Source organism: Phacochoerus africanus, chromosome 15 (assembly GCF_016906955.1).
Source record: "Phacochoerus africanus isolate WHEZ1 chromosome 15, ROS_Pafr_v1, whole genome shotgun sequence".
Taxonomy (NCBI): domain Eukaryota; kingdom Metazoa; phylum Chordata; class Mammalia; order Artiodactyla; family Suidae; genus Phacochoerus; species Phacochoerus africanus.
In genome coordinates this window covers 77,810,373-77,836,232 of record NC_062558.1, presented here as the reverse complement: position 1 = coordinate 77,836,232, position 25,860 = coordinate 77,810,373, and the positions used below count along the sequence as shown (strand labels likewise).

General features: G+C 34.4%; 1 protein-coding gene across 1 annotated transcript in view; it reads right to left on the bottom strand.

Moving 5' to 3' along the window:
* Positions 1-25,860, bottom strand: part of ADK (adenosine kinase) — a 479,816-nt gene that overhangs the window by 316,555 nt on the left and 137,401 nt on the right. The window contains 1 exon segment of the mRNA XM_047760818.1: positions 1,142-1,220. Coding sequence (XP_047616774.1) covers positions 1,142-1,220 — 79 coding nt within the window.

Sequence of the window (25,860 nt, the reverse complement as noted above, 5' to 3'; positions counted from 1 at the left end):
TCTTGAAGAACAACCAGCCTCCAGGCTTAAAATAAATTCATCTTGCTTAAGCTACCCAGCCTGTAGTATTTTGTTATGCATCCTGAGAAGACTAACACAAATATCTAAGAACAAAAAGTAAACTGTCTTTTTTCTATTAAACTGAGGCCACAAATTCATCACCAGAATGTTTAAAAAAAAAAAAAAATCAACTGACAAATACAAAGACTTTTTCAGACCACTGCATATAAAATTTTACAACCTGAAATATTTTAATACTATAATTAAATTTGAGCTTTGGAAGTATGTCTAAATCTGTACGTCTAAATTTAATAAAAGTTCAGAGAAAAGGGAAATTGTTCAACCTTTGTCAATTTTCTACTTCTCCAGTCCTTAATTAAAATTCATAAGGAAAGCATTAATCAATAAAAAAATCAAAATAACCTGAGTTCATCAGAGTTGACCTATGACTTGACTGCAGTGAGCAGGATTTTGAGCTAGTTTACAAATCACATAGGTAAAAACCAGAAGTTTGTAAAGCTTTTTAATGTCCTTCATAATTGGAAGGTGAAATAGAACACGGACACTTCCACTTAAGATTAGATTAGGCTGGGTGACTTGAAGAGTTTATGTCAAAATGAGGGGCACTAAAGATAGATATAGATATATGAATTATACATATTACATGCATTTTAAAGATACATAGATGTAAGTATTTATATGTAACACAAGAAAACTTATAGTATCTTGATAAAAGAATGTCCTTTCTAAGGACATGAAATGCAGAAATCATCAAGTTTAATTACACTAGAAAAAAAAGAAAACTAAAAAGTCTGGCACAGAAAAAGACACTATATTCCAAGTTGAAGTATAAATAACAGATAAGGAATACTTCCAGCTTACAGAATTTAAAAAGGAATACTATCCATAAAGTACAAGGAATTTCTGAAAGTCACTAAGATATGATAAATTGTAAAAAAAAACTGAAGAATACAAGTACCTAAAAAGAAATATAAATAACAATAAACATTCAAAACCAACAAAAATATTCTGCAGCAACAAAATATAACAAAATATAGACTGGAACAATTATGTGCAATGACCGAAAGTCTAAAATCATTTTGAATCTATTTCTTTATCATCTTTAAAACAATTAACCAACCTGAGCCACTTTAATTGAATTCTGGGTAGATCCACCAGCATGATATTCAACTTTGAATTTTTTTACAAGTTCATCAAACCTAAAAGAAAATCACAGTAAAAAAATTAAGTTAGCATTTGTCAACTGTCAAAATGCAAATTTTTCTCATTATGTGTATTAAATCACATTAGTGAAAATTTATGAATTATATAATTATGTTGAACAAATGAATTAAAATATTACATAAAAAATAACTTTGCTAAATCTCCATACTTAAGAAATTCTTCCCATAAATGTACAACTATAAGAATTTAAAATACATAGGCTTACATGAGGTAATCACCTCATACAAGTCAGAATGGCCATCATTAATAAGTCTGCAAATAACAAATACTGGAGAGGGTGTGGAGAAAAGGGAACCCTCCTACACTGTTGGTGGGAAAGTAAACTGGTACAATCACTATGGAAAACAGTATGGAGGTTACTCAGAAAACTAAATATAGAACTACCAAATGATCCAGCAATCCCACTCCTGGGCATGTATCTGGACAAAACTATAATTCAAAAAGATACATGCACCCCCATGTTCATAGCAGTACTATACACAACAGCCAAGACATGGAAACAACAGAAATGTCCATCAACAGTTGAGTGGATTAAGAAATGATCACACACACACACACACACACACACACACACACACACACACACACACACTGGAATACTACTCGGGCATAAAAAAGAATGAAATAATACCACTTATAGCAACATGAATGCAACTAAAGATATCATATTAAGTGAAGTAAATCAGAAAGACAAATACCATATAATTTATACATAGAATCTAAAATATGGCACAAATGAACCTATCTACAAAACAGAAACAGACTCACAAACATAGAGAACAGACTTGTGGTTGCCAGGGGGACAGGTGAGGAAGTGGGATGGACTAGGACTTCAGGCTTAGTAAATGGAAACTATTACATTTAGAATGGATAAATAATGAGGACTTATTGCATTGCACAGGGAACTATATCCAATCTCCTAGGATAGACCACTATGGGAAGTAAAATAAAAAATGAATGTATATATATGTATGACTGAGTCAATCTGCTATACAACAGAAATTGGCACAACACTGTAAATCAACCATACCTTAATTAAAAAGTAAATAAATAAATACTGACTATAATAACAATTAAACTAAAGGTAAAAATAAAAATTTATAAATTATTACTGTTTGTAAGCAAGGCATATTTTCCTATATTAAGTGCTGAACTCTAGAATATTTACAAATGTACATTTTAATAAGTTCTAATAGTTTTAGATATCATAAAAGCTATTGTTCTAGAATGTAAAGAATAGGGAAATTACATTGGGTTGTTAATGATTTTGGGCAAGATATATGGTATCACAATTTCTGTTTCTGCAAATAAAGGTACAGGGAGAGATGATCTAAAGCTTTGATTCTTCATTATTTTGGCATCTGATAACGACTACAGAACTTCTCTCCAGGAAAATACATGTACTCACTACATATAAAACTTTTCATACAAGACAATCCATATAAACCCCTTATACACATACTCAGCAAAAGAGCTATGGACAGTGATTCAAATGAGCCTCAAAAAATAGATGGCATTTAATAATAGAGACCACAAATCCATATTCTCTACTTCATATTTCTAACATGTTAGATGCTATGGGAAATATTCAAAGGGCACAGGGGTATATTTTAATTTTAAAGTAGGTACAAACTTTGGAAGGACAAAAGGATAAATATATATGAAAAAAGAGGAAATTAGAAAAGACAAAGTTACCAAATAAAATGTATTCAATGTACACAGCAAATGCTACAAAGGATCAAAGTAGACAAAGATTGAGATGTGAGTATTTAAGGAAGCTTTCAGTCTTGGAAAGTATTTTCAAAACTTAAAAAATTTTAAATATAGAGGTATATCCTTTTATTCAAATGAAACACTTCACAGAATTTCAAAATAGAAAGATATAAATGCAGAGATGGTTACATCAGGACTGGGAAAACGGAGTTATTATATCTACTTCCATATAGCTAAGTGCCTTGGGATTCCATCTATAAAGCACTGATATGTCAATAAATATAATTTGCAAACCTTCCCAAAATACTGACAGCATTATTCCTACACCACTAATCATACTAATGTAATAACAGGAAAGAAGGCAAAGTACACATTCCTAAATGCAGACAGATAGGTAGTTATAGTAGTTTAGGAAATGTTCTCTCTCTCTCTCTCCCCCTCTTCCTCCCTCGCTCCTTCCTTCCCTCCCTCCCTCCTTTCTTCTGTCAGGAATAGAACCCATGCCACAGCAGTGACCCAAGCCCCAGCAGCGACCACATTGGATCCTTAACCACTAGGCCACCAGGGAACTCCAGGAAATGTTCTCTTTTAATTACTTTCTGAACTAGCATCAGCTAAGAATGCTATTAGGGATTGGAGAAGAAGAAAGTGAATGAACAAATTAAGTTGATCGATTGCTATGCTCATTTGTAGTCTTTCCACTTTCAAAAGCCAATTCCTCCAAAGGAAATGGGTCCCCCCAGAATCTGTGAATGTAATCTTATTTGAAAAAAAGGTCTTTGCATATAAAATTAAATTAGGGATCTTGGGATAAGATTCTGCTTCCTGAATTACCTGTGGGACTCCTAAATCCAATGCCAGGTATTCTTACAATGGAGGAAGAAAAAGAAGACAGAGAGAGGAAAACCAGATGAAGATGGGGGCAGAGACTGGAGTGATGTGGCCATAAGCCAAGGAATGCCAACACCATCCAAACCTGGAAGAGGCAAGGAAGGATTTTCCCTTAGGCTCTTCAGAAGGAGCTCAACAATGCTAATACCTTGATTTCAGACTTCTGCCCCAACCCCCCTGCAATTTCTGTTGCAAGCCACCCTAGTTTGTGGTTGCTACAGCAATATAATCCTTTCTTACGTTCTCAAGAATCTTTTCTTAAGTTATAGCCTTCTCTGTTTCATCATTAATGTCTTCGTTCCAATGACTAAGAATCCAATAGTTATAATATATTGGGAAGAACTAGATGAGCCTAAATTTGTTATAGATACTAAAATAACAGTAAACCAAGTATATAATCTATTGTTTACTTTGTTTTTTGTTATCGAAATCTCCCACACCATGAAATAGAATTTTTTGGTAATAGTGGAAATGTTGGGTTTCCATGTGTCCAGGAATGATAGCCATTAGCCAGCCACAAATGGTTACTAAACACTTGAAATATCACTAGTGTGAATGATGAACTAAATTTTACATTTTACTGAACTTTAACTTAAATTTGAATATCTATAGCCTCATGAGGCCAGCAGCTAGACTGTTATGGTTTAAAAAGAACATTAGCTTTGCAAGATGTTCTAGAGAAAAAGAATTATGTGACCAAATAAGTGGAGGAAATGTGTGTATATCAGCATATTAAAAGCCTTGAGATAACTGAAACAAAGAAACTTGTTTAATTATTACTTAGTTTTTCTAAAACTTAAGGGATCTCAGAACCCTAGGAGGTTTAGGTTCCACAGCTCACATTTATATACTTATTGTACATCAAGTTACTGCTTTATTTTATTTTATTTTATTTTAGTCTTTTTGCCATTTCTAGGGTGGCTCCCGTGGCATATGGAGGTTCCCAGGCTAGGGGTCTAATCGGAGCTGTAGCCGCCAGCCTACGCCACAGCCACAGCAACAGCAACGCGGGATCCGAGCCGCATCTGCGACCTACACCACAGCTACGGCAATGCCGGATCCTTAACCCACGGAGCAAGGACAGGGATCAAACCCGCAACCTCATGGTTCCTAGTCGGATTCGTTAACCGCTGAGCCACGACGGGAAGTCCCCAAAAGTTACTGTTCTAAACACTTAATCTATATCATCATTTTTTAGAACGCTCACTACAAGTTTCTGGGGTGGATATTATTAGCTCCTTTTTCAATATTTTTTTTCAGTAAATACCTACATACTACACAATCCGCAGTTGGCTGAATCCATGGATGTGGAACCATGGAGACTGAGGGTGGTTATGTGGAGAACCTTCAACTGCATTCATGTGGGATGGGGGTTTGGGAGGGGAAGCCCAGCACTCTGAGGAAAAATCTAGAGACTGCTATCTCTGTCTCAAAATCAAAGAAATTGATAAATGACTTACCCAAGGGCAGGACACTGAAACAATCTGGATAAAATCAGGATTCAAACACTAGTTCTTTTGATTCCACATACTATGATCTCTAATCAAACAAACTATTCCACACTGAGTTAAAGATCTGTAAACTACCTTTATTGAAAAAAAGCCACTTATTAAGACGACCCATACAGTTCAAACCTGTGTTGTTGAAGAGTCAATTGTAAACATGACCAGTTTTAGAATTAAAAGGGATCTAGAAGAATGGCTTTATTTAACAAACGAGGAAAGTGAGCCATAAAGCATCTGAGTAGATTGTCTAACAAAGGTCACATATGAAGGTCACAAAACACACTACTTATTCACATTCAGAACTGAAGTCTCAGAATTATTTGTTAATTACAAACACACGGAAATCAGTGTATCATTCTTCTCAGTCCAGCCAATGAAGGGTTTTCTACAAAACACAAGATTTTTGCCTAATAATGTTATTGTTTAAAATCAGTTCAAGGGGCACAAAAATTAGAGGACCTCACATTTCAATATGAATAATGAAGTATATGTTTGCTTCCTCTTCCAAGTCTGACTCACTGTCAACAAATATGATACACACACACACACACGCGCGCGCGCACACATATATAAATGAACAAAAGCATAGCAGCACCACAAAGCAAGGAAAGATACTATACACAGACGCAAAAAAGCAGAAAACCATATATCATATACTTCTAAACAATCTTAACACTTGTGCTGGTAGTGTATAGGGGAATTTAAATTCTAAGTAATGCTTTCCACTCTCATATCACATATTATTAAATACTCTATAAACAACTGATAATTCCTGAGAATAATATGACAAACATCTATATATGTGCTTTGCTTTTGAGAAGAAAAGTGAAATACAATGATGTGAAGAGACTTTCAAATGCTAACATGATAGGCTAAGCTGTGACTAAATACTAGTTTTTTAACCCTGGTTTAGTATTAAACCATACCTCAGAGTGGCTTAAGTATGCACAGTAAACATATCATATGAAAATGATCAAATCTCAAAATTTAAAGTCTACTAAAAGATAGCAAAACATCTGGTAAAAATAATACTGATGATTATAAGCATGCTACTAGCAGCAGTGAAGAGTTTCTAATTGTGGAACAGCTGGGCAGTGCGTAAATGACCAAAGTAAACATAGGCACGCTAACATAATCCATCCTTTAGCATAAAAGCCCATTTGGCATTGAAGTCAAGGCAAAAGTATTCACAGAAATAAATACAGAATAGTACACTACAAAGGGATTCAGCTTTTCAAAAGCAGTTAATTATTATACTAACTACAACATGGGCAGATAAGTTATGAGAAAGTCAATAACTAAAAAGCTTAATGGAAGAAAATTATGATGCTATACTGAAGAGAATATTTAGATTGTGCTGCCTGATTTTAAAGCATACTAATTTCAAACTAGCTTACACTTTACAAACTTAGAATGAGGAACAAACGCTATATGATCTTTCACTGAATTGTAAGAGGTAAACACAAGAAGAGTCTAACATAATATATTCAATGTGATAAGCCTGCTCTGCTCAGAAAACAGCACTCAAGAATAAAGAATGCCCATCACACAAAAGTAAGTTAGGAGTGTGAAGAGTAAGGAGAACAGGGCTTTTGGAAGATGAATCTATTTATTCTACCTTAGAAAAACAATCACAGGACTTTTAATTCCACTGAATGATCCATACATAAGTATCTGAATGAAAAACTAAGTCTTATTTATGTAATCTGAGGACCCAGTATGGTCTAGTTCAACTTATAAGATCCAAAGAAATTTTTAAAATGTAGGACATTTTAAATTCTTATTATCATTCAGATTTTAGGTTAAGAAATTAATCTTTTTAACCCTAAATAAATTATGCAAGCAATGATCTAAATTGGCAAGAAAAATAGCAAAGACACATGCGAGAACTTTAAAAGCAAACTTTAGAAATAAAAGCTTTTTAATTTCTGACATTCCTAAAAAAAAGTGACTTACAAAGCTATGATATTTTTCATATTATATAACATTAAGTGAGCCTAGTGACTAAGGGTACTAAAAGCACTGTTCAGAATTTCTGAGTTAAACATTACTGATCTACCATTTCAAATATATGTTTGTTACAGAAATACTTTTTAACGTTTATTAAAATATTAACTTTTGGGAGTTCCCGCAGTGGCTCAGTGGTTGACGAACCCGACTAGAAACCATGACGTTGTGGGTTTGATCCCTGGCCTTCCTCAGAGGGTTAAGGAGCTGGCATTGCTGTGAGCTGTGGAGTAGGTCACAGAAGTGGCTCGGACCCCATGATGCTGTGGCTGTGGCGTAGGCCAGCAGCTGTAGCTCCGATTGGACCCCTAGCCTGGGAACCTCCATATGCTGAGGGTGTGGCCCTAAAAAGACAAAAGACAAAAAAAATAAAAAAAAAATAATATATATATATAAACTTTGAAAAAATATATCAACTATACTTCAATAAAACTTTAAATGAAAAAATGTAAATACTACCCAGAATATAAAAAGAACTCTCAAAACTCAATAATGAGGGAAAAAAAAAAATCCAATAAAAAACTGGGCAAAAGATTAATAGAAACATTACCACAATAAAATTAAATTAAATTAAAAAAGAAAACATTATCAAAGAAAAGATACAGATGGCAAATAAGCAGATTCGGATCAACAATTATTAGGGAAATCCAAATTAAAACTATAAGGAGATACATCTATTAGAATGGCTTAAAAATACTAAGTGCTGACAAGGATACACTGTAACTGAAACTCAGATGTTGTCAATGGAAATGAAAAATGGATACAGTCTCTTTAGAAAACAATTTGGCGATTTCTTAAAAAATTAAACATACACTTACCAGTCAACTCAAGTACATGACTATTTATAAGAGCTTTATTTATAATGATCAAACTCTTGTAACAACCCAAATATCCATTAATTAGTGGGCGGATACACAAATTGTGGTACATCCATACAAGGAACATAATTAAGCAATAAAAAGAAATAAACAACTAACACATTGAAGAACATGGGTGAATTTCAAGTATTATTTCAAGTGAATGAAGCCAGACAAAAAATGACTACAAACAATATGATTCCATTTATTTGACATTCTAGATAAGGCAAGGCTACAGGGAAAGAAGGAATAATGGTTGTCAATAACTGAAGTCAGAGAGGAAAAATGACTACAAAGAAGTATGAGTTTGGGAGACAATGAAAATGATCTACTTTGGTGACAGTTACACAACTGTACACATTTGTCCAAACTCACAGAACATTACATTTAAAAAAGGTGAGATTCATGTTGCAACAGAACAAAGGGTGGGGAAAAAAAATAATTGTAATGTATACAAGTAAGGATAACTTGATCCCCTTGCTGTACAGTGGGGAAAAAAAAAAAAAATGAGATAAAACAGAGCAGCTGTGTGCCCGATCCCTGGGGGAAAAAAAAAAAAGTGAGATTTATTCCATGTAAAGTATATCTCAACATACCTCAATAAACCTGACTTATTTAAAAAAAAAATACTATCAAGGGGGGTACCAATCAAGGATATTCCCAAAGACTATCTCTCTTCTTTCACAGTGAGATTCCATATTTTGAGGTGAAGGACAGGATTCAGTGGCTCTCCTGGGTAAGCCACTTAAAAGGTAGAAAGAAATCTAACTGGAATGGATTGAGGTGGGTACACTAGGAAGAAGGTCTGTCTGAACCTGCTAAATGTTCAAAACATAGGTCTCAAATATGTGTTTTCTGGAGTTCCCGTCGTGGCGCAGTGGTTAACGAATCCGACTAGGAACCATGAGGTTGTGGGTTCGGTCCCTGCCCTTGCTCAGTGGGTTAACGATCCAGATCCAGCGTTGCCGTGAGCTGTGGTGTAGGTTGTAGACGCGGCTCGGATCCCCCGTTGCTGTGGCTCTGGCGTAGGCCAGTGGCTACAGCTCCAATTAGACCCCTAGCCTGGGAACCTCCATATGCCGTGGGAGCGGCCCTAGATAAAGCAAAAAAACAAAAAAAAAAAAACAAAAAAAAACTAAATGAACTACTTTTTTTTTTTTTAAAGGCAGTTGTAACTTTTTAAGATACAGCCAGAAAATCATTCTAAAAATTCAGAAAAATAAAAGGAAGAATAGTGAGGATAAAAAAAAAAAATGGAAGAGAAGAAATTAAAAAACAGAATAGCTCCTTATATTTTAATGTGTAACCTTTTCTAGTTACCTATTGTTAAACAAATGTTATTTTAAATGAGAAAGATTTTATGGTTATACCCTGTAACTTAGCACCAATCATTTTTAAGCAAAAAAAGAAAAAAAACAAGTCCTTATATGTAAGATACAAAAAGAATTGTCAACAGGAAAATACCCACCAAACAATCCTTTATAGTTTCTACTTCTATCTTGGGGCAATTGTTTCCCATTTTCATAGTAACTAAAGCCTTTTTTATGCTAGTATTGGGGAAAAAAAAGGAGAGATGATCTCACCATCCATCAGAAGATAAAGAAGATCTCACATTGTGCTAACATCACCACAGCATAGAAACCAAACATCAACAATTCTGAAAACCTCATAAAGACATATGAGGGTTAAGGACACAAGTAAAATCTTTACAGTAAAACTGAAAAAAACTTAACTTCCTTAAGCAAGCATTCAAAACTGCCAAGTGAGGTTTTTGATTAAGTTCTTTCCTAAGTTTCTCATCTAAACAAATAATAAATGAAAAAAAATCAGTAATTCTAAACAGGTTACACTTATTAAGACCAAATGTTAATAGAATAACACAGGGGGAAAAAATCCATAGGCAAATAGTAAGATTCAAAGCTTTGAAATCTTTTACCACAAATGTTTAGTGAGGTTCAAAAAAATTCACTTAAATGTCAGTTTGATAAAAGCCAAAAGAACATTTTCCACATGTGTTTATATTTAAGCATATTTTAAAAGATGGAAAAAGTAACAGTCATTCAAAACCAGAGTTAAGCTATTAGTTTATAAGAATTGTAATTTAAAAGTATTTCTCCAACCTCTAATTTTATTTTCTTTGATAAGAAAGCAGTTTTAAGCATGCGTTGCTTAGATAAGTCTATTTAATTCTAAAGCAGTTAAAAGTTTAATTATTACCATTTATAACTCTGAGGATGAATTACTTTGCACATAAAATAATATAATACACTACTGTTAAATAGTTTGTATATAAGTATAGATGACTAAGATAAAATGAATTATTCCTAAATTCAGATGTCTGACATGTGCATTGTTTCTACTCACTATAAAAACACAACAAAATTTCACTAAACCAACGTACAATTTTCATTAACTAGTAAAAGTTTTTGGCATTTAGTTTTAACTGTACCCAAAAAAAAAGCCATATAATAAGGAAAAGACAATGATTCTCAAAATGAGACAAACCTTGAGTGTCCTCCATATGTCTACAGAAAGCTCCAAAACAAATTATATGTTTTTCTTTGTTGCTTTGGTTTTGGCTGTTATTCCTATCATAGAATACATGGTTTGTAATGAGGCCTTAGTTTCTCTGATAGAAAAGTTCTAGAAACATATGTAATAGATATGGATGGTATTAAAGCAATAATTAATCACTTTACTTTACCAAACTATAAAAATTAGCACTCATCAGAAACACTCAAACATGTAAATCTCTTATCAAAACATATGGAAGTTTTGATTCTGAGTACCTTCTAGTGAGTCACAAACAGCATTCCTACTGACAACAAATAGAGAAGTCATACAAATTATAAATCATTAAAGCTACCAAAGGTCTAAGGAAGCAATAAGATCAAATGAATAAATACCCAGGGACGTGAGAACTGTTCAAAGGGCAGGCCAGAACTGGCAGTTGTTTTTCTGACCTGTCTGAATCTATAGTTAGCAGGAGGAGAGTAGAGACAAAATTGACATTTCAGGGACCTCAAACACACAGCTGCTTTGTCCTATAATACATGTACTGAACTCTGAAATGTAAGCTAAGAAGGTTAACCCCCCCACACACAAAAAAGGTTAACCAAAATCACCTGAAAACCAGAAAGTTTGCCCAATCTGTCAGTGCTTACCAAACAAAGGCCCAGGAGGAAAGGAACTAAAAACATAATAGGCAAGAAATGAAATCCCAAGGAGGAGAGAATAAAGACTAAAGATACACAGACACTCTTCTCCTAAGGACCAGGAGAGGACATATATCTATCCTGGTTATACCTAGAGGCTGAAAATTCAGACATTGGGTTTAGCAGAATAATGGTATGGGGATGGAAGGGTTTTAAAATTTTGTAATTTTAATCATTACACAGCAATGAAGTGACAAATTGGAAACCAAGGGACTAAAATAAAATGTCAGTCTCCTACTTCAGATATTTGCCAAAGTGTAAAAGTACTGTAATGAAAAAACAATAGAAAAAATTTTTCAGAAATGATTTAGATATTGGAAATAAATAAAGGGATTTCAAAATAAGTATTTCCAAGGAATTAAAGAATGCATAAACTAGCTGAAATAATGGAGAATTTTCAACAGAGTAAACTGTAAAAAGAGAATATCTCAAACTGAATGATTTAATATAAGAGCTTAAGAATTCATTGAGTAAGTTTAAACTTAGACCACTGTTTCTGTATCTTCCTATTAATTAGCCCCAGACAATTCTCAGTCACCAAAGTTTGTGGTCAAATTGGAAAATAAAGTCCCCATCTCTCTGGCTAGAGGACCAAAACCAAGAACTCCAGGCAACCAAAACTACTAGAACTCTTGAAACATCTGGGAAAAAAGAAAGACTCAGCTAAGAAACAAGATATAAAGAAGACCAAATAAAAATTCAATAAGTGAAAATTTAAAGCTCACTGGATGGACTCCATAAGAAAGAAGACAGAATTAAAACTCAGTATACATGAAGACACATGAATAAAAATCTTAAAGAGTATGTGCAATAGAGAGAAAAATGATTGTTTTTAGTGAATATTCAGATACCTAAGAGATAATACTAAAAGATCTAACATTTATGTCATCAGAGTATTGGAAGAAGAGGGAAGGAGTTCCCATTGTGGCTCAGAGGAAACAAATCTGACTAGCACCCAGGAGGATGCAGGTTCGATCTCTGACCTTACTCAGTGGGTTAAGGATCTGGTACTGCCATGACCTGTGATGTAGGTCACAGATGCAGCTCAGATCTGGTGTTGCTGTGGCTGTGGTGTAGGCTGGCAGCTGCAGCTCCGATTCGACCTCCGGCCTGGGAATCTCCATATGTTTGGGGTATGGCCCTAAAAAGACAAAAAACAATAATTAATAAAATAAGAAGAAGGAAAATGCAGTCAGAAAAAAATTTTGAAAGAAATGACTTATATGCCCAGACAAATGAAACAAAACTAGAGTAGAGGGTGGCACTGGGTGGAGTATCAGTATTTAAGAGGAAAAGGTACCAGCAGAGAGGAAGGGAAGCACTGATGCACCAAGAAAGGAGCCAGGAGAGGGTGAGACTCCAGGAAGGAAGGAACAAAGGAAGAAATATTCAGTATAGTCTAATTCCTATCTAGGACATATAAGGCAAATTTGATATCAATATAGCCAAAATATGACTTTAAATTGCAAGTCAGCAAGATAGGCAGTGTTTCTTAATGGTTAAAAGCACAGGCTCTGGCTTTACTTTCTTGTTTATCCAATTGTCTGACATAGGGCAAATAATTTATACTCTGAGATTAGGTTTCTTCATTAGTAAAACATGGTATTAAAGACCCTATCTGTTTTAGCATTCCACAGTTTCGGCATAGTGGCTGGCAGTTACTGGATACATACACACACACCAAAAACCCCAGAAAATTGATAAGTAAATGGATGGATGAAGTAATAAAGGATTAAATGACAGCCTTCTTGGAGTTCTCATCGTGGCACAGTGGAAACAAACCCTACTAAGAACCATGAGGTTGCAGGTTCGATCCCTGGCCTCGCTCAGTGGGTCAAGGATCCAGCACTGCCATGAGCTGTGGCGTAGGTCGCAGACACCACTCGGACCTAGCATTGCTGTGGCTCTGGCGAGTAGGCCGGCAGCAACAGCTCCGATTAGACCCCTAGCCTGGGAACCTTCAAATGCAACGGGTGCGGCCCTCAAAAGACAGAAAGACAAAAAGAAAAAAAAAAAGAGCCTTCTTGCTGCTGCTGCTGTTCGTGTTGGATCTTTAAGAAGACTACTAACTTGTAAATATTTAACAAAATTAAGTTTTTCCTGAAATTTTTTTTTTTTTGGCTTTTTGGCTTTTTGCTATTTCTTTGGGCCGCTCCCGCGGCATATGGAGGTTCCCAGGCTAGGGGTCTAATCGGAGCTGTAGCCGCCAGCCTACGCCAGAGCCACAGCAACGCTGGATCCGAGCCGCCTCTGCAACCTACACCACAGCTCACGGCAACGCCGGATCCTTAACCCACTGAGCAAGGGCAGGGACCGAACCCGCAACCTCATGGCTCCTAGTCGGATTCGTTAACCTCTGCGCCACGACGGGAACTCCCCTGAATATTTTTAAAAGAATATTATGTTAATTGCGATTTTGCCTACGTCCCAGATATCTATTGGACCTGAGGTAGAAAATTAAGGCAAAAGAACTAAAAACAACAACAAAAAAACACCACACACAAAAATGTAAAACATTGTTATTAGAGAGAAATTTAACTGTAAGACATAAATCTTAGGTTAACAGATATGATGTCATCTGGTGAGGAAAAAAATCAGATTATTTCTAAACAAGTGAGATATGGTGCTCCTACTTGCTTCCTTCACAACAGGCTCAAGATGAGAAAATTGTGTTTGTGTCTGGGTGTGTTTGTGTGTGTCTGTGTATAGTGCACTATTTCATTCTTTCATTTCACTTACTAATACATTTTCTTACCTTTCTTTCAATTAGTATAAATCATTACCATTCTATTTGTATGTGCCTTGAACATAGTAAGCTGTCAATAAATGCTACCAACTATTTTTATAATTATAGAGGAAGAACTTAGTTGCTGATTTTGTAGAGAAAATGCAATATGGCATCCTCTTTGGAAAAAAAAAAGAGCTAAATGATTGATATCTTTAAAATTTTAATTTCAAACCTCCCAACATTGTGGAAAAACACCTGAAACTTAACATTCTCAATCCCTATTTACTGTAATGAAGAATAAAATCTATTGCATTACCCATTAAGCAATTAACCAAATGTTATAGTCATAAAAAACCAAAAACCATGTAACAGTGTTGATTCAAAAGCATATAAAACACACAATATTATTTTTTACATTCCTGTTAATGCACACAATATTATTTTTTACATTCCTGTTAAAGCAATTCTCATTTTGAATATCACTTTTTAAAGGAAAGATTCTGAAAATTTATTAGTATAGAAAAGTTTTATTTTATGCATGTCTTTGTAGTAAAAGACATTAAAACCAATATGAAAAGCATTTAGAGACTGAGGAGATGTTTTCTTTCATCTTCTGAGTACTACAAACAGAGATTCCAATAAAGAAAACCACAAGTTTGCTGAAGTTTAAAACATCTGGGGAATATCTTAAGATATTCACTCTTAAGAGCTCCATGTTAAAGAACAGCCTGAAGGGTAGATGATAAATCTGCTCTAAAAGTGGAAGTGTGTTTTTAATCCCACTGAATATAAACGGACTTAAAAAAAAAAAAAAAGAAAAGGAACTATAATTTGGAAGCAAAAGACAAAAATGCTCCATAAAAGGAAATTTTAAAAATAAACACTAGGGCTCAATTACAAAATATATAGGAGTTAATTATAAAATAATCATGAGAATATAATGATTTTAGAGGGATCAGCAACTAGAAGGTAACTGTCAATAATCCTTCATAATGGCTAACTGAAGAATAGTAGGTGATAGGTTCAGATTACAAACGTTCTTTAGTGAAAGATGTGAACACTCATGAGATAACAATAAGCTCTCAGCTAAAGTAAGGAAAAAAATGGGCTAATTTCTAACAAAAAACCTGAAGACGTACTTTTTTTGCATCAAGTTGAGATATTAATGTAAAAGTTTGTTTCATAAAGATATTTCCCAAAATACACACTATAAAATGTATCAAAGTATGTTATATGAAATACTAAAATTTACTTCCCACAGAATTTAAAATAAAATTGCTCATGAAGTTTATTAATTTGAAGTATTTACAATTTTTTTCTAGGTAACCGCCAACACTGGATTCGGTACAAAGTGCAATAAAATTATTTTCAGTACATACTAGATTTCAGTAGTAAAAAATTTTGAGGAAACCATCATCAGTAAATTTGGAAGCAAAAGCAAACAAAAAAAGGTAAAGAAAGCAAAGCCTTAGGGAATTCCCAAGTTACTCAGCTATTACAGAAGAGTTATTTGTTGCAAGATTGCCTATAGGATATACTCTCTTGACATAATTTATAGGTGAATTTCTTTTCAAGCACTTCAAAGGTTTAATTTACATTACATAGACAATAAACTTTTCCAAATCTGAACATTTTCATTTTTAGTATTTTCTAAATGTAAGAACTTAAAAGTGAGAATAAAGGACAATCAATTCAATGCATAACTATTCCTAATTAGACATTCCTTCAAGAGAAGAGTAGCGTCAGAAAGCTTTCTCTATAAAATGTCAGACAGTAAATATTTGGGGCTGTGTGGATAAAGGGAAAAACAATAACAATATTATTTAGGTAGTTATAAAACAAGAGAGAAAACAAATTTCCAAAAAATATCTTTGGTAACTCGGGTCTACTAGTAAGAAGAATTTCATTCTTTTGGGGGGAATAACATTTCACTTAATGGGTGTTCAAAGTTACTGTTCCCATCATTAAAGATGATTGCAAACGTTCATCTATAATGAGATTTTTACATATTTCAACTTTGAAAATGTCTTTTCACACAGATATACTGCCAAATACTGGTATCAATCCACAAGCATATGATTTTAATTGAGCATATTCATCCTTTAGAAGGCATTTATATAATTCTACTACAGAGGTCTCTGATATTTGCCTTTTTCTATGTCACTACATTGATGATTAATCACTCCTAATACAAGGTTAGGTAGAGGCTCCTCAATTGCCCTGTTAAAAGATTCTGATACAAGGAAGTTTTTTTGTAGTTCCACCAAGGTCTAAAAAATACTATTGGAACTGTAGTTTCGGCCTGGAAAATATATCTGCTATAAATGTGTATGTGAATGGAGATATCACTCCCTGCTTCAGCTTCTGAAAGATTGCGACGTATATAAACTAGACTGACATTACTTGTGATTCAAACTACCTTGGTCACTGTAAAATGACTACCATGGTATAAGTGTCACATATAAGGGCTAGCCTGCCTCACAATTAAGAAACTATCAATTATATGGTTAAGAAATAATATAAAGTCTGAGGCAAAAGGTAATGTTCAAAGCCATTAAATGTTCTGGAAAGGTAGTAAAAGGAGAGTGTTTCTGTTTAGAAAAATTTAAATCTTGACCACGACCTCAAAAAATTGTAATAGTCAAGCTTATGCATGGTAGGCCATGTCAAATAGCTCAAATTTGTGGCAAAAAGTGGCCTTATCTCGTCATGAGATCAAATGAAGTTCACTGTTTTTATTACTGGTTCAATAATAAATGACAGATTCAAATATTTTACATAATTTTGCAATTATAAAAATACAATGAATAACTATATACATTAAAAACTTGACAGTTTCACAAACTATAAATCTAATTAACTTTTTTTCTCTTTCACACATTTTTATTGCCATCACTTGGAACACATAAGATTCTACTTCAGACTAACACTGAAATAGCATTGTTCACTTCTTTGAAAATAATCTTGCTGGCAGTTGTTCTACATAGACTTTTCAAGGAGGCTAATTAATTCTTTAGTCACTTGAAACTCAGTATTACATCTTTGAATAAACTGAGCAATGTCAATAAAAATGTGTTGACTCATCGAGAGTTGAGGAAAACCACTCAAAATTATTATTCTCTTCTTTAATTAACTACTCATGTTGCCACCAATGTTCTCAATTCTTAAAGAAATTATTTTTGCCAAAAGGCTAATAGTCTTAAAGAAATTTATTTTTTCTGAATACATTTCTTTGGCTACTACAATAAAACACAGCCTAATTAGCTTACCATTGGTAAGCGGCTCTCTTTGCTTAGCTAACAAATGAGCCACTCCAAACTTTACAATGAGTGCAGACTCATTTTCACCTCTTTTGTGTTTGTGAAAAAAAAAAAAAAATCTGCTATGACGATGGAATTCCCTTGCGGCACAAGGAAGGATCTGGTGTTATCACTGCAGTGGTTTGGGTAGCTGCTGTGGTGCTGGTTTGATCCCTGGCCTGGGAACTTCTGCATGCCATGAATGAAGCCAAAAAAAAAGAAAAAAAAAATCTGCTGTAATGAGGTATTTTAAATTTTCTAATTTTTAATGAGAGTTGCTTGCCTGTGTTTAGAATACTCTTAAGTGTTTAGCCTGGCAATGGCAATGTATACTGTGTTCTTTTAACAGAGCATAATAAACCCAATGTTTTATCATCTAATTGAATAAAATAATCCACAGTCCATGCTCCCTTAAAATCATGAGATTCAAAATCCCCTATTCTCTCCTTTTCTTGTTTTGATATAATGGATATGCACCAGCAATAAAATATAGTGTTTGGCACAGCATTATGTGTGACATTTGCAACACTACTGAATCACAACTGCATCACTGAGATGTGCTGTGTGCCAAGGAGCAGTGTGAATGAAGCAGTGAGAATGCTACATCAAATCCCTTTTGCAACTACTCAACTCAGCTGCAGTGGTGGGATAGCAGCACAGACCACATATAAATGGATGTGTATGAGTATCTATTAATAAAGTTTAATTATGAACTTTTTATTATATGAAATCTGAATTTCATATAACTTTCGTGTTATAAAATTTTATTCTTTTTCCCCGGTCATTAAAAAATATAAAAATGATTCTTAGTTTAAGGACCATACAAAAACAAGTGGTGGGACAGCTTTGGCCCATAGGCTCTGTCAATCCCTACTTTTAAAACAAACACTTATTGGAGTTCCCACTGTGGCACAGTGGGTTAAGGATCCGGTGGGTTAAGAATCTGACATTGCCACACCTGTGGCATAAGTTGCAGATGTAGCTCAGATTCAAATCCTGGCCTCAGAACTTTTATATGCTTCATGTGTAGCCACAAAAAAAAGGGGGGGAACCACTTAATCACTTGGGCTCAGTTCATTCTTTTGTAACATGAAAATAAAATAAGGACTGTTGTATCTATCTATGGGGGGACTACAGGGGAACTAAATAGACCATTAAAGTTAGTATTTGCTCAGGTTCTGAAACTGTAAAACAAATAAATATGTGAGTGTAGATTCTATACTGCATTCACAACATAGTGATTGTACAACATTCAATATATTATGCCAGGCAGTGAGAGCACATAATGAGCATATAACATGGTCCATTTCTTCTATTTTCAGTGAGTTTACAAAATAAGTGAGAAAATACTAAAGGAAATACTGAATAGCTTATGTGAAATACCAAATAAGGGGAGTTTCTTTGTGGCTCAGTAGGTTAAGGTCCTGGCATTGTCACTGTAGGGTCGGGTCGCTGCTATGGTGCAGACTGAGTCTCTGGCCTGGGAATTTCCATATCCCACAAGCATGGCCAAAAAAGAAAAACAACAACAAAAAAAGCAAAAATAAAAACGACAAGGTCAACCCAATTCCATAAACATAAAATAAACACTTAACATTTACCTTGTACAAGATACACAATTAGGCAATTGAGAAATTCACTAGGCACACACAAAATACAAACACTTCTATTAAAATATATAGTTCATCAATCTTTCTTAGAGCTTGTTCCACAACAACCAACACCTACAATCTACCTCCTTTAGGTGGCTTCACAGTTTTCCACTGCACAGCTACAACCTAATCTGTAGAAAAAACACATAGGTGTTTCCTAGGTGTTTTTTGTTTTGGGGTTTTTTTGTGGTTTTTTTTAATTTTTATTTTTATTTTTTGCTTTTACAGGTAATATAGGAATAAATATCCTTACACAAACATAATGTTCATAGATTAGAGGGCATTTAAAACTTTGATAAACAATATACACTATTCCTTCAAAGAGGTCATGGTAATGCATAACCCACTGTATTATGAAAAGTGCCTCTTCTCTATATACTTGCAAATATTTTGTATTAGAATCATCACAACAGGTTTATTTTGAATTCCTCTTAAGGAAAGGTGACCATCCTTGCATATGTTTAAGTGCCATAACATTAAAAATTCTATCAATCATCTGCTCATAGCTACTGCTCATTATTAGTATATAATTGTTGCTCTTTTCATATTGACTTCTTTACTATGAAGGAAGTAGGACTTGGACTCTGACAAAACTGCAACTATTTTAATCAGTTCCTAAAGTCTGTCTTCTGACTTTAAGCAAACTTTTTGCCATGTATATAAAAAATGTATTTTTATATGGTCAAGTGTTCACTCTAAAATGTAAAAAGAGTACTGCAAATTAAGCCCCCCCCCCCAAAAGAGAAAAAATAACAGAGAGCTAAATAAATAGAAATAGAAAACTAGCATGCTCTGTAGGGAAACAACAAAGTCAAAGCTGCTTCTTTGAAAAGGCTAATTAAAATTGATAAACCCTTAGAAGGAATTAATGACCATTAGCATTAATGCAAAAGTGTATATATCCATAGATTACATACATATTAAGAGATAATAGGAAGACATTATGAACAAGGGTATACCAACACATTTAACATTTAGACAAAAAGTACTGCTACCTATACAAACAAATCTTATCAAAAGTGGTAAAATATAAAAATTTCATAAGTCATTTAACTGTTTTTAATGGAAGAGCTCCCCCACTCCACCCTGTCACACACAAAAAACAAACCCTCCAGGTCTAGAGAGCATTATCACTAATTCTACATAATATTTAAGGATGAAATAGCACTATCTATAGTTAAAACACTTATTCACAAAAAGATAGTTTTAAAAGAGCGAAGTCACAAAGCCATAGAAGGCATTTGCCAACCAAAATGGATCATAACCTCAATACATAGAGAATTCCTTTGAATCAATCAAATACTATTAAACTGGGGAGAGAATTTAAACATGCAAATCACTAAGAAATATATACAAAGAGTAAATAAACAAATAAAAAAATGCTCAAATTCATTAGTGATCACGGTCAAGGAAATGCAATTTAAAAATAATGAGATACCACTATTCACCCAACACTTGGCTAAAACCAAAGCTTTAAAGACTTAAAATATGAGTGGAAAAACTGGAATTCTCAGTCCTGCTGCTGGAAATACAAAACTCTGGCCAATCTTTATAGCATTATCTAGTAAAATTTAAGACAAGCATACTCAGTGACTCAGTATTTCCAATCCTACATATAATTCCAACAAAAATATGTCCACATGAACACCAAAAGATATATACAAAAATTTTCATTACTAGCATTATTTGTAATAGAGCCAAACTGGAAGCAATCCAAATACCCATCAACAGTAGAACACAAAAGTAAATTGAGAAAGATTTATACAGTGGAATAGGACATGGAAAAGAAAATGAAGAAAGCACTACTACCAACAATGATGCAGATAAATCACCCAAACAAAGATGAACTAGAGAAGCCAGAGACAAAAAATACACACTATATGATTCCATTTATTTAAAGTTCAAAAACAGAAAAGCTAATCTCTGGTGTTATAAGTCAGGATGGTAGATACCTTTAGGGGAAAAAAGTGGGGGCAGGGGTACTTCTGGGCTGCTGGCCAAGTTCTATTTCTAGAACTGGATGGCAGTTAAACAAGTATGTTTACTTTGAGGTAATTCTTTCAGCTGTACACTTATGATTTGTATACTTTTCTATGTGTGTTATACTTCAATTCATAAAAAGCTAATAAAAGGAGAATGAAATGCTGAATTCTGCAACTGCATTTTTACCCCCTATGAAAATGGTCATAAAAAATTTCTCCAAAAACCTATTAAAATATGGTGCATTAGTTTGAGTCCAATAGAAAGATAAAAACCATAGTAAGTTAAGTGGGAATTTTAATTTAAAGAACTAACTATGATAAAAGAGTAATACAAGAAAACTTCATTTGGTATTCTAGGACTGACTGAAGAATAGTCAAAGAAGGAAAAACATAAAGAATCAGAGCTCATTTGAGAAGGTCTGGCTCAGCTAACAGAGTTCATTGGTGTAACTGGTCGGGTGAGCTAACAAGAGTAATTCTCTGGAAAGCAGCTGAGAAGAGCATAATGTTCATAGATTCCCTAATTCTGAATTATGCTCACTTATACTACTCTCTCTTTTTTTTTGTCTTTTTTTGCTATTTCTTGGGCCGCTCCTGCGGCATATGGAGGTTCCCAGGCTAGGGGTTGAATCGGAGCTGTAGCCACCGGCCTACGCCAGAGCCACAGCAACGGGGGATCCGAGCCGCATCTGCGACCTACACCACAGCTCACGGCAACGCCGGATCCTTAACCCACTGAGCAAGGGCAGGGACCGAACCCGCAACCTCATGGTTCCTAGTCGGATTCGTTAACCACTGCGCCATGATGGGAACTCCTATACTAGTCTCTTAATATGTGACTATATTCTATTTACGTTGCTATAAATTTGTGGCTCTTCATATATAGAAAAGTATAAAAAAGGAATTTGTGTGTATCAAGACTGTAATCCTCCACCAAGTAAATGTTCTTGTTTCTAATTATTTGTCTGTCGATATTTTCTGAGCGTTAACAAAAACACAATCACTTCACCTGAAAATATTTCTTTACCATTTCTACACTTTATTTTTATCAGAGCATCATGATCTGACTTACCTTTTTTAAAAAGTCAACCTGTATGCTGTGTCAAGAATATAATGAAGGTAGCAAGGATGGAAAGAGGGAGACTAGTAGAGGCTTCTGTAATAACCCAGGCAAAGAATGATGGTGGCACAAAGCAAGGAGCAGTTGACTGTAGCAGTATTAATGGTAAGGAGTGATTAGACATAGGACATATTTCAAAGGTAGTCTCGTAGGATTTGTGAAGGATTGGATATTTACCATAAGAAAAAGAGAAGAATCAAGAGTAACGTTAAGGTTTTCGACAACCAGAAGGATAAAACTGCCATAAAGTGGGGGGAAAAAAAAAGGCGGCTACAGATGGAACAGGTTTGGAGGGAAAACCTGGAGTTCAGTTTTGGATATCAAAAATGCAAGCACATTGATTAAATAAATGCTGGAAGAACAAATCAATTAAACAATCTCTCAAACATGACTGATTCTCCAATATTCCAAACTGCTATGATTAAAGACACAGAGTTATGCTATAAGGCACTCTACTTCACTGCAAAGACATGATTCCTTAAGATCCACAAAAAAGGAGACTTCAAAGCAAATGCTACCTTCCCATGGCAGAAACTAGCCTGGTATCCTGACTGCCATATGCAAGGAGAACCAAAATGCAGGCAGAACCAAAAGGCCTAAATACCCCTCCACTATAGTTAATATGATCTTTGCAAATGAAGAGAATTAGTAAAGAATTGGTACTCTTGTTGTTGGTACAACAGACAACAGGAGGCTGACAACAGTCACAGACAACAGACAGATAGATATACAGACAGATAGAGATCTAAAGATCCATGTTAAATAAATAAATTTGAGAAAAAGGAAAACATTTCTTAGTTCATGGTGATGCAGCCATTTTGTGCCCAAGGAAGACCTGGCAAGTTTACTTTAAGACATATCTTGCATTAAAAATTTGAACTCTAAAAAAAAATAAAATAAAATAAAAATTTGAACTCTAAGATCTTAACATGTCCTACTTTTTAATATGATATATACTTTTTTTAATCCCATGCCACTTCCTTTCATTTCTTCAAGAAAAGTCATGAGGAACAATATACTGTGCAGGAGAAAACTAAAGTATGCAAACATTGTGAAGTATATAATATAAAAGTAATCAAAAGAAGTGTCAGTATAACTCCCATATCCTTTGCTACTCTCTCAAAGAATTCCTAATATTGCAAAGCTGTCATATTAAACCAAATATGAAATAACAAAGAACACTATAAAAATTTGGCACATTATCAAAATCTCAATGACCTTTTTATTGGAAATAAAAAATGAAAAAAACCTTAAAATCCAGATGGGATCTCAAGGGATCCCCAAATAGCCCAAACAATCTTGAAAAGAACACAGATGGGGAACTCACATGTTCTGATTTAAAAACTTACTACAAAGCTACAATAATTAAATAGTGTTAAATGGCACAAAGACAGACATATATAGATCAATGGAATACAATAAAAAGCCCAGAAATTAACCCTTGCCTATATAGTCAAACGATTTTTGACAAGGATGCCAAGACCATTTAATGAAGAATGAATAGTCTTTTCAACAAATGGTGCTGGGAAAACTGGATATCTACATGCAAGAGAATGAAGTTTGACATTTATCTAACACAACACATAAAATTAACTCAAAATGGATCAAAGACCTAAATTTAAGAGCTCTTCCAATAAAACATAGGGCAAAAGCTTTAAGAAAATGGATTCGGCAGTGATTTCTCAGATATGACACCAAAATAATAGGCAACAACAACAAAAAACAGACTTCATGAAAATTAAAATTTTTGTGCATTAAAAGATAATATCTGGAGTTCCTGTTGTGGTGCAGCAGAAACAAATCCGACTAGGACCGTGAGACTGTGGGTTCGATCCCTGGCCTTGCTCAGTGGGTTAAGGATCCGGCGTTGCCATGAACTGTGGTGTAGGTCGCAGGTGCGGCTTGGATCTGGCGTTGCTGTGGCTGTGGCATAGGCCGGCAGTGATAGCTCCGATTAGACCCCTAGCCTGGGAACCTCCAAATGCCATGGGTGCGGCCCTAAAAAGACAAAATGACAAAAAAAAAAACAAAACAAAACAAAAAAAACTTTAAAAAAAGATAATATCGACAATGGGAGAACACAACCCACAGGAATGGGTGACAATATTTACAACTATATCCATTAAAGGATTAAGATGTAGAATTTATAGAGAACTCCTAAGATACAACAAGAAAATACCTTTTTAAGTCTGATTCAAAAATGGGCAAAGTTTCCTGGTGACTTAGTAGCTAAGGATCCAGCATTATCACTGCTGTGTCATGATTCAAGCCCTAGCCCAGGAAATTTCTCATGCCATGCATGAAGCCAAAAAAAAAAGCACATGGGCAAAAGACTTGAGTAAACATTTCTCAAAAAATACATTACACAAATGGCCAATAAGCACAAGAAAAGATTTCCAATATCACTAATCATTAGGCCAACCAAAATTCTGAGATATTACCTCACAACCATTATGAGGGCTACTATAAAAAAAAAAAAAAAAAAAAACAGAGAATAACAAGTATCTGACAAGAATAGGGAGAACCCTTGTGCACTGTTGGTGGGAAGGTAAAATGGCACAGCCACTGTGGAAAACAGTATAATGATTCCACAAAAAATTCAGCTTAGAATTACTAGACGACTGAGCAGTTACACTTCTGGGTACAGACCTAATTGAAATTGCAGTCTCAAAGAGATATTTGTACATTCTCACAGCAGCATTACTTACAAGTGCTAAAACATAGAAGCAATTCAAGTGTCCATCAACAGATAAATGGATAAGCACAATGCAGTATATAAACAAAACAGAATATTATTCAGGCTTATAAAGGAAGGAAATTCTGACATATTTACAACATGGATGAATCTTGAAGATACTATGCTAAGTGAAATAAGCCAGCCACTAAAAAGTCATATACTGTATATAATTCCATTTCTATGAGGTACTTAGAGTAATGAAAACCAGAGAAACATAAAATAGAATGGTGGTTGTCATGGGCTAAGGAGAGGGGAAAAGAGGAGTTATTGTTTAATGGACATAGAGATTCAGTTTTAGAATACGAAGAGTTATAAGATGAATAGTGGTAATAACTGAACAACACTATGACTATATTCAATACCCATTGTACACTTTTAAAATGGTTAAGAAGGCAAATTTCATGTTACATATATTTTACAACAATTTTAATGGGAAAAAATTTAGCAGATATAATATAAAGATGCTTTTTAAAAAATCAGTACTTCAGAGTTCCCGTCGTGCATCAGCAGAAACTAATCAGAAATGAATCTGACTAGGATTTATAAGGTTTGATCCCTGGCCTTGCTCAGTGGGTTAAGGATCTGGCATTGCCATGAGCTGCGACATGGGTCGCAGATGCAACTCAGATCCCAAGTTGCTGTGGCTGTGGTGTAGGCCAAGGCCAGTGGCTACAGCTCTGGGAATCTCCATATGCTGTGGGTGCGGTCCTAAAAAAAGACAAAATAAAATAAATAAGATAAAATAAAATAAAATAAAATAATATGAAATAAAATGAAATAAAATAAAAATAAATCAGTTCTTCAATAACCACAATAATTTCTTCAATATCTGACAATTACCATTGTCAGAATTGACAAAGAAGAAAGATTTGACCACTGCAGTATATCCTGTATATCAAAGAATTTCAT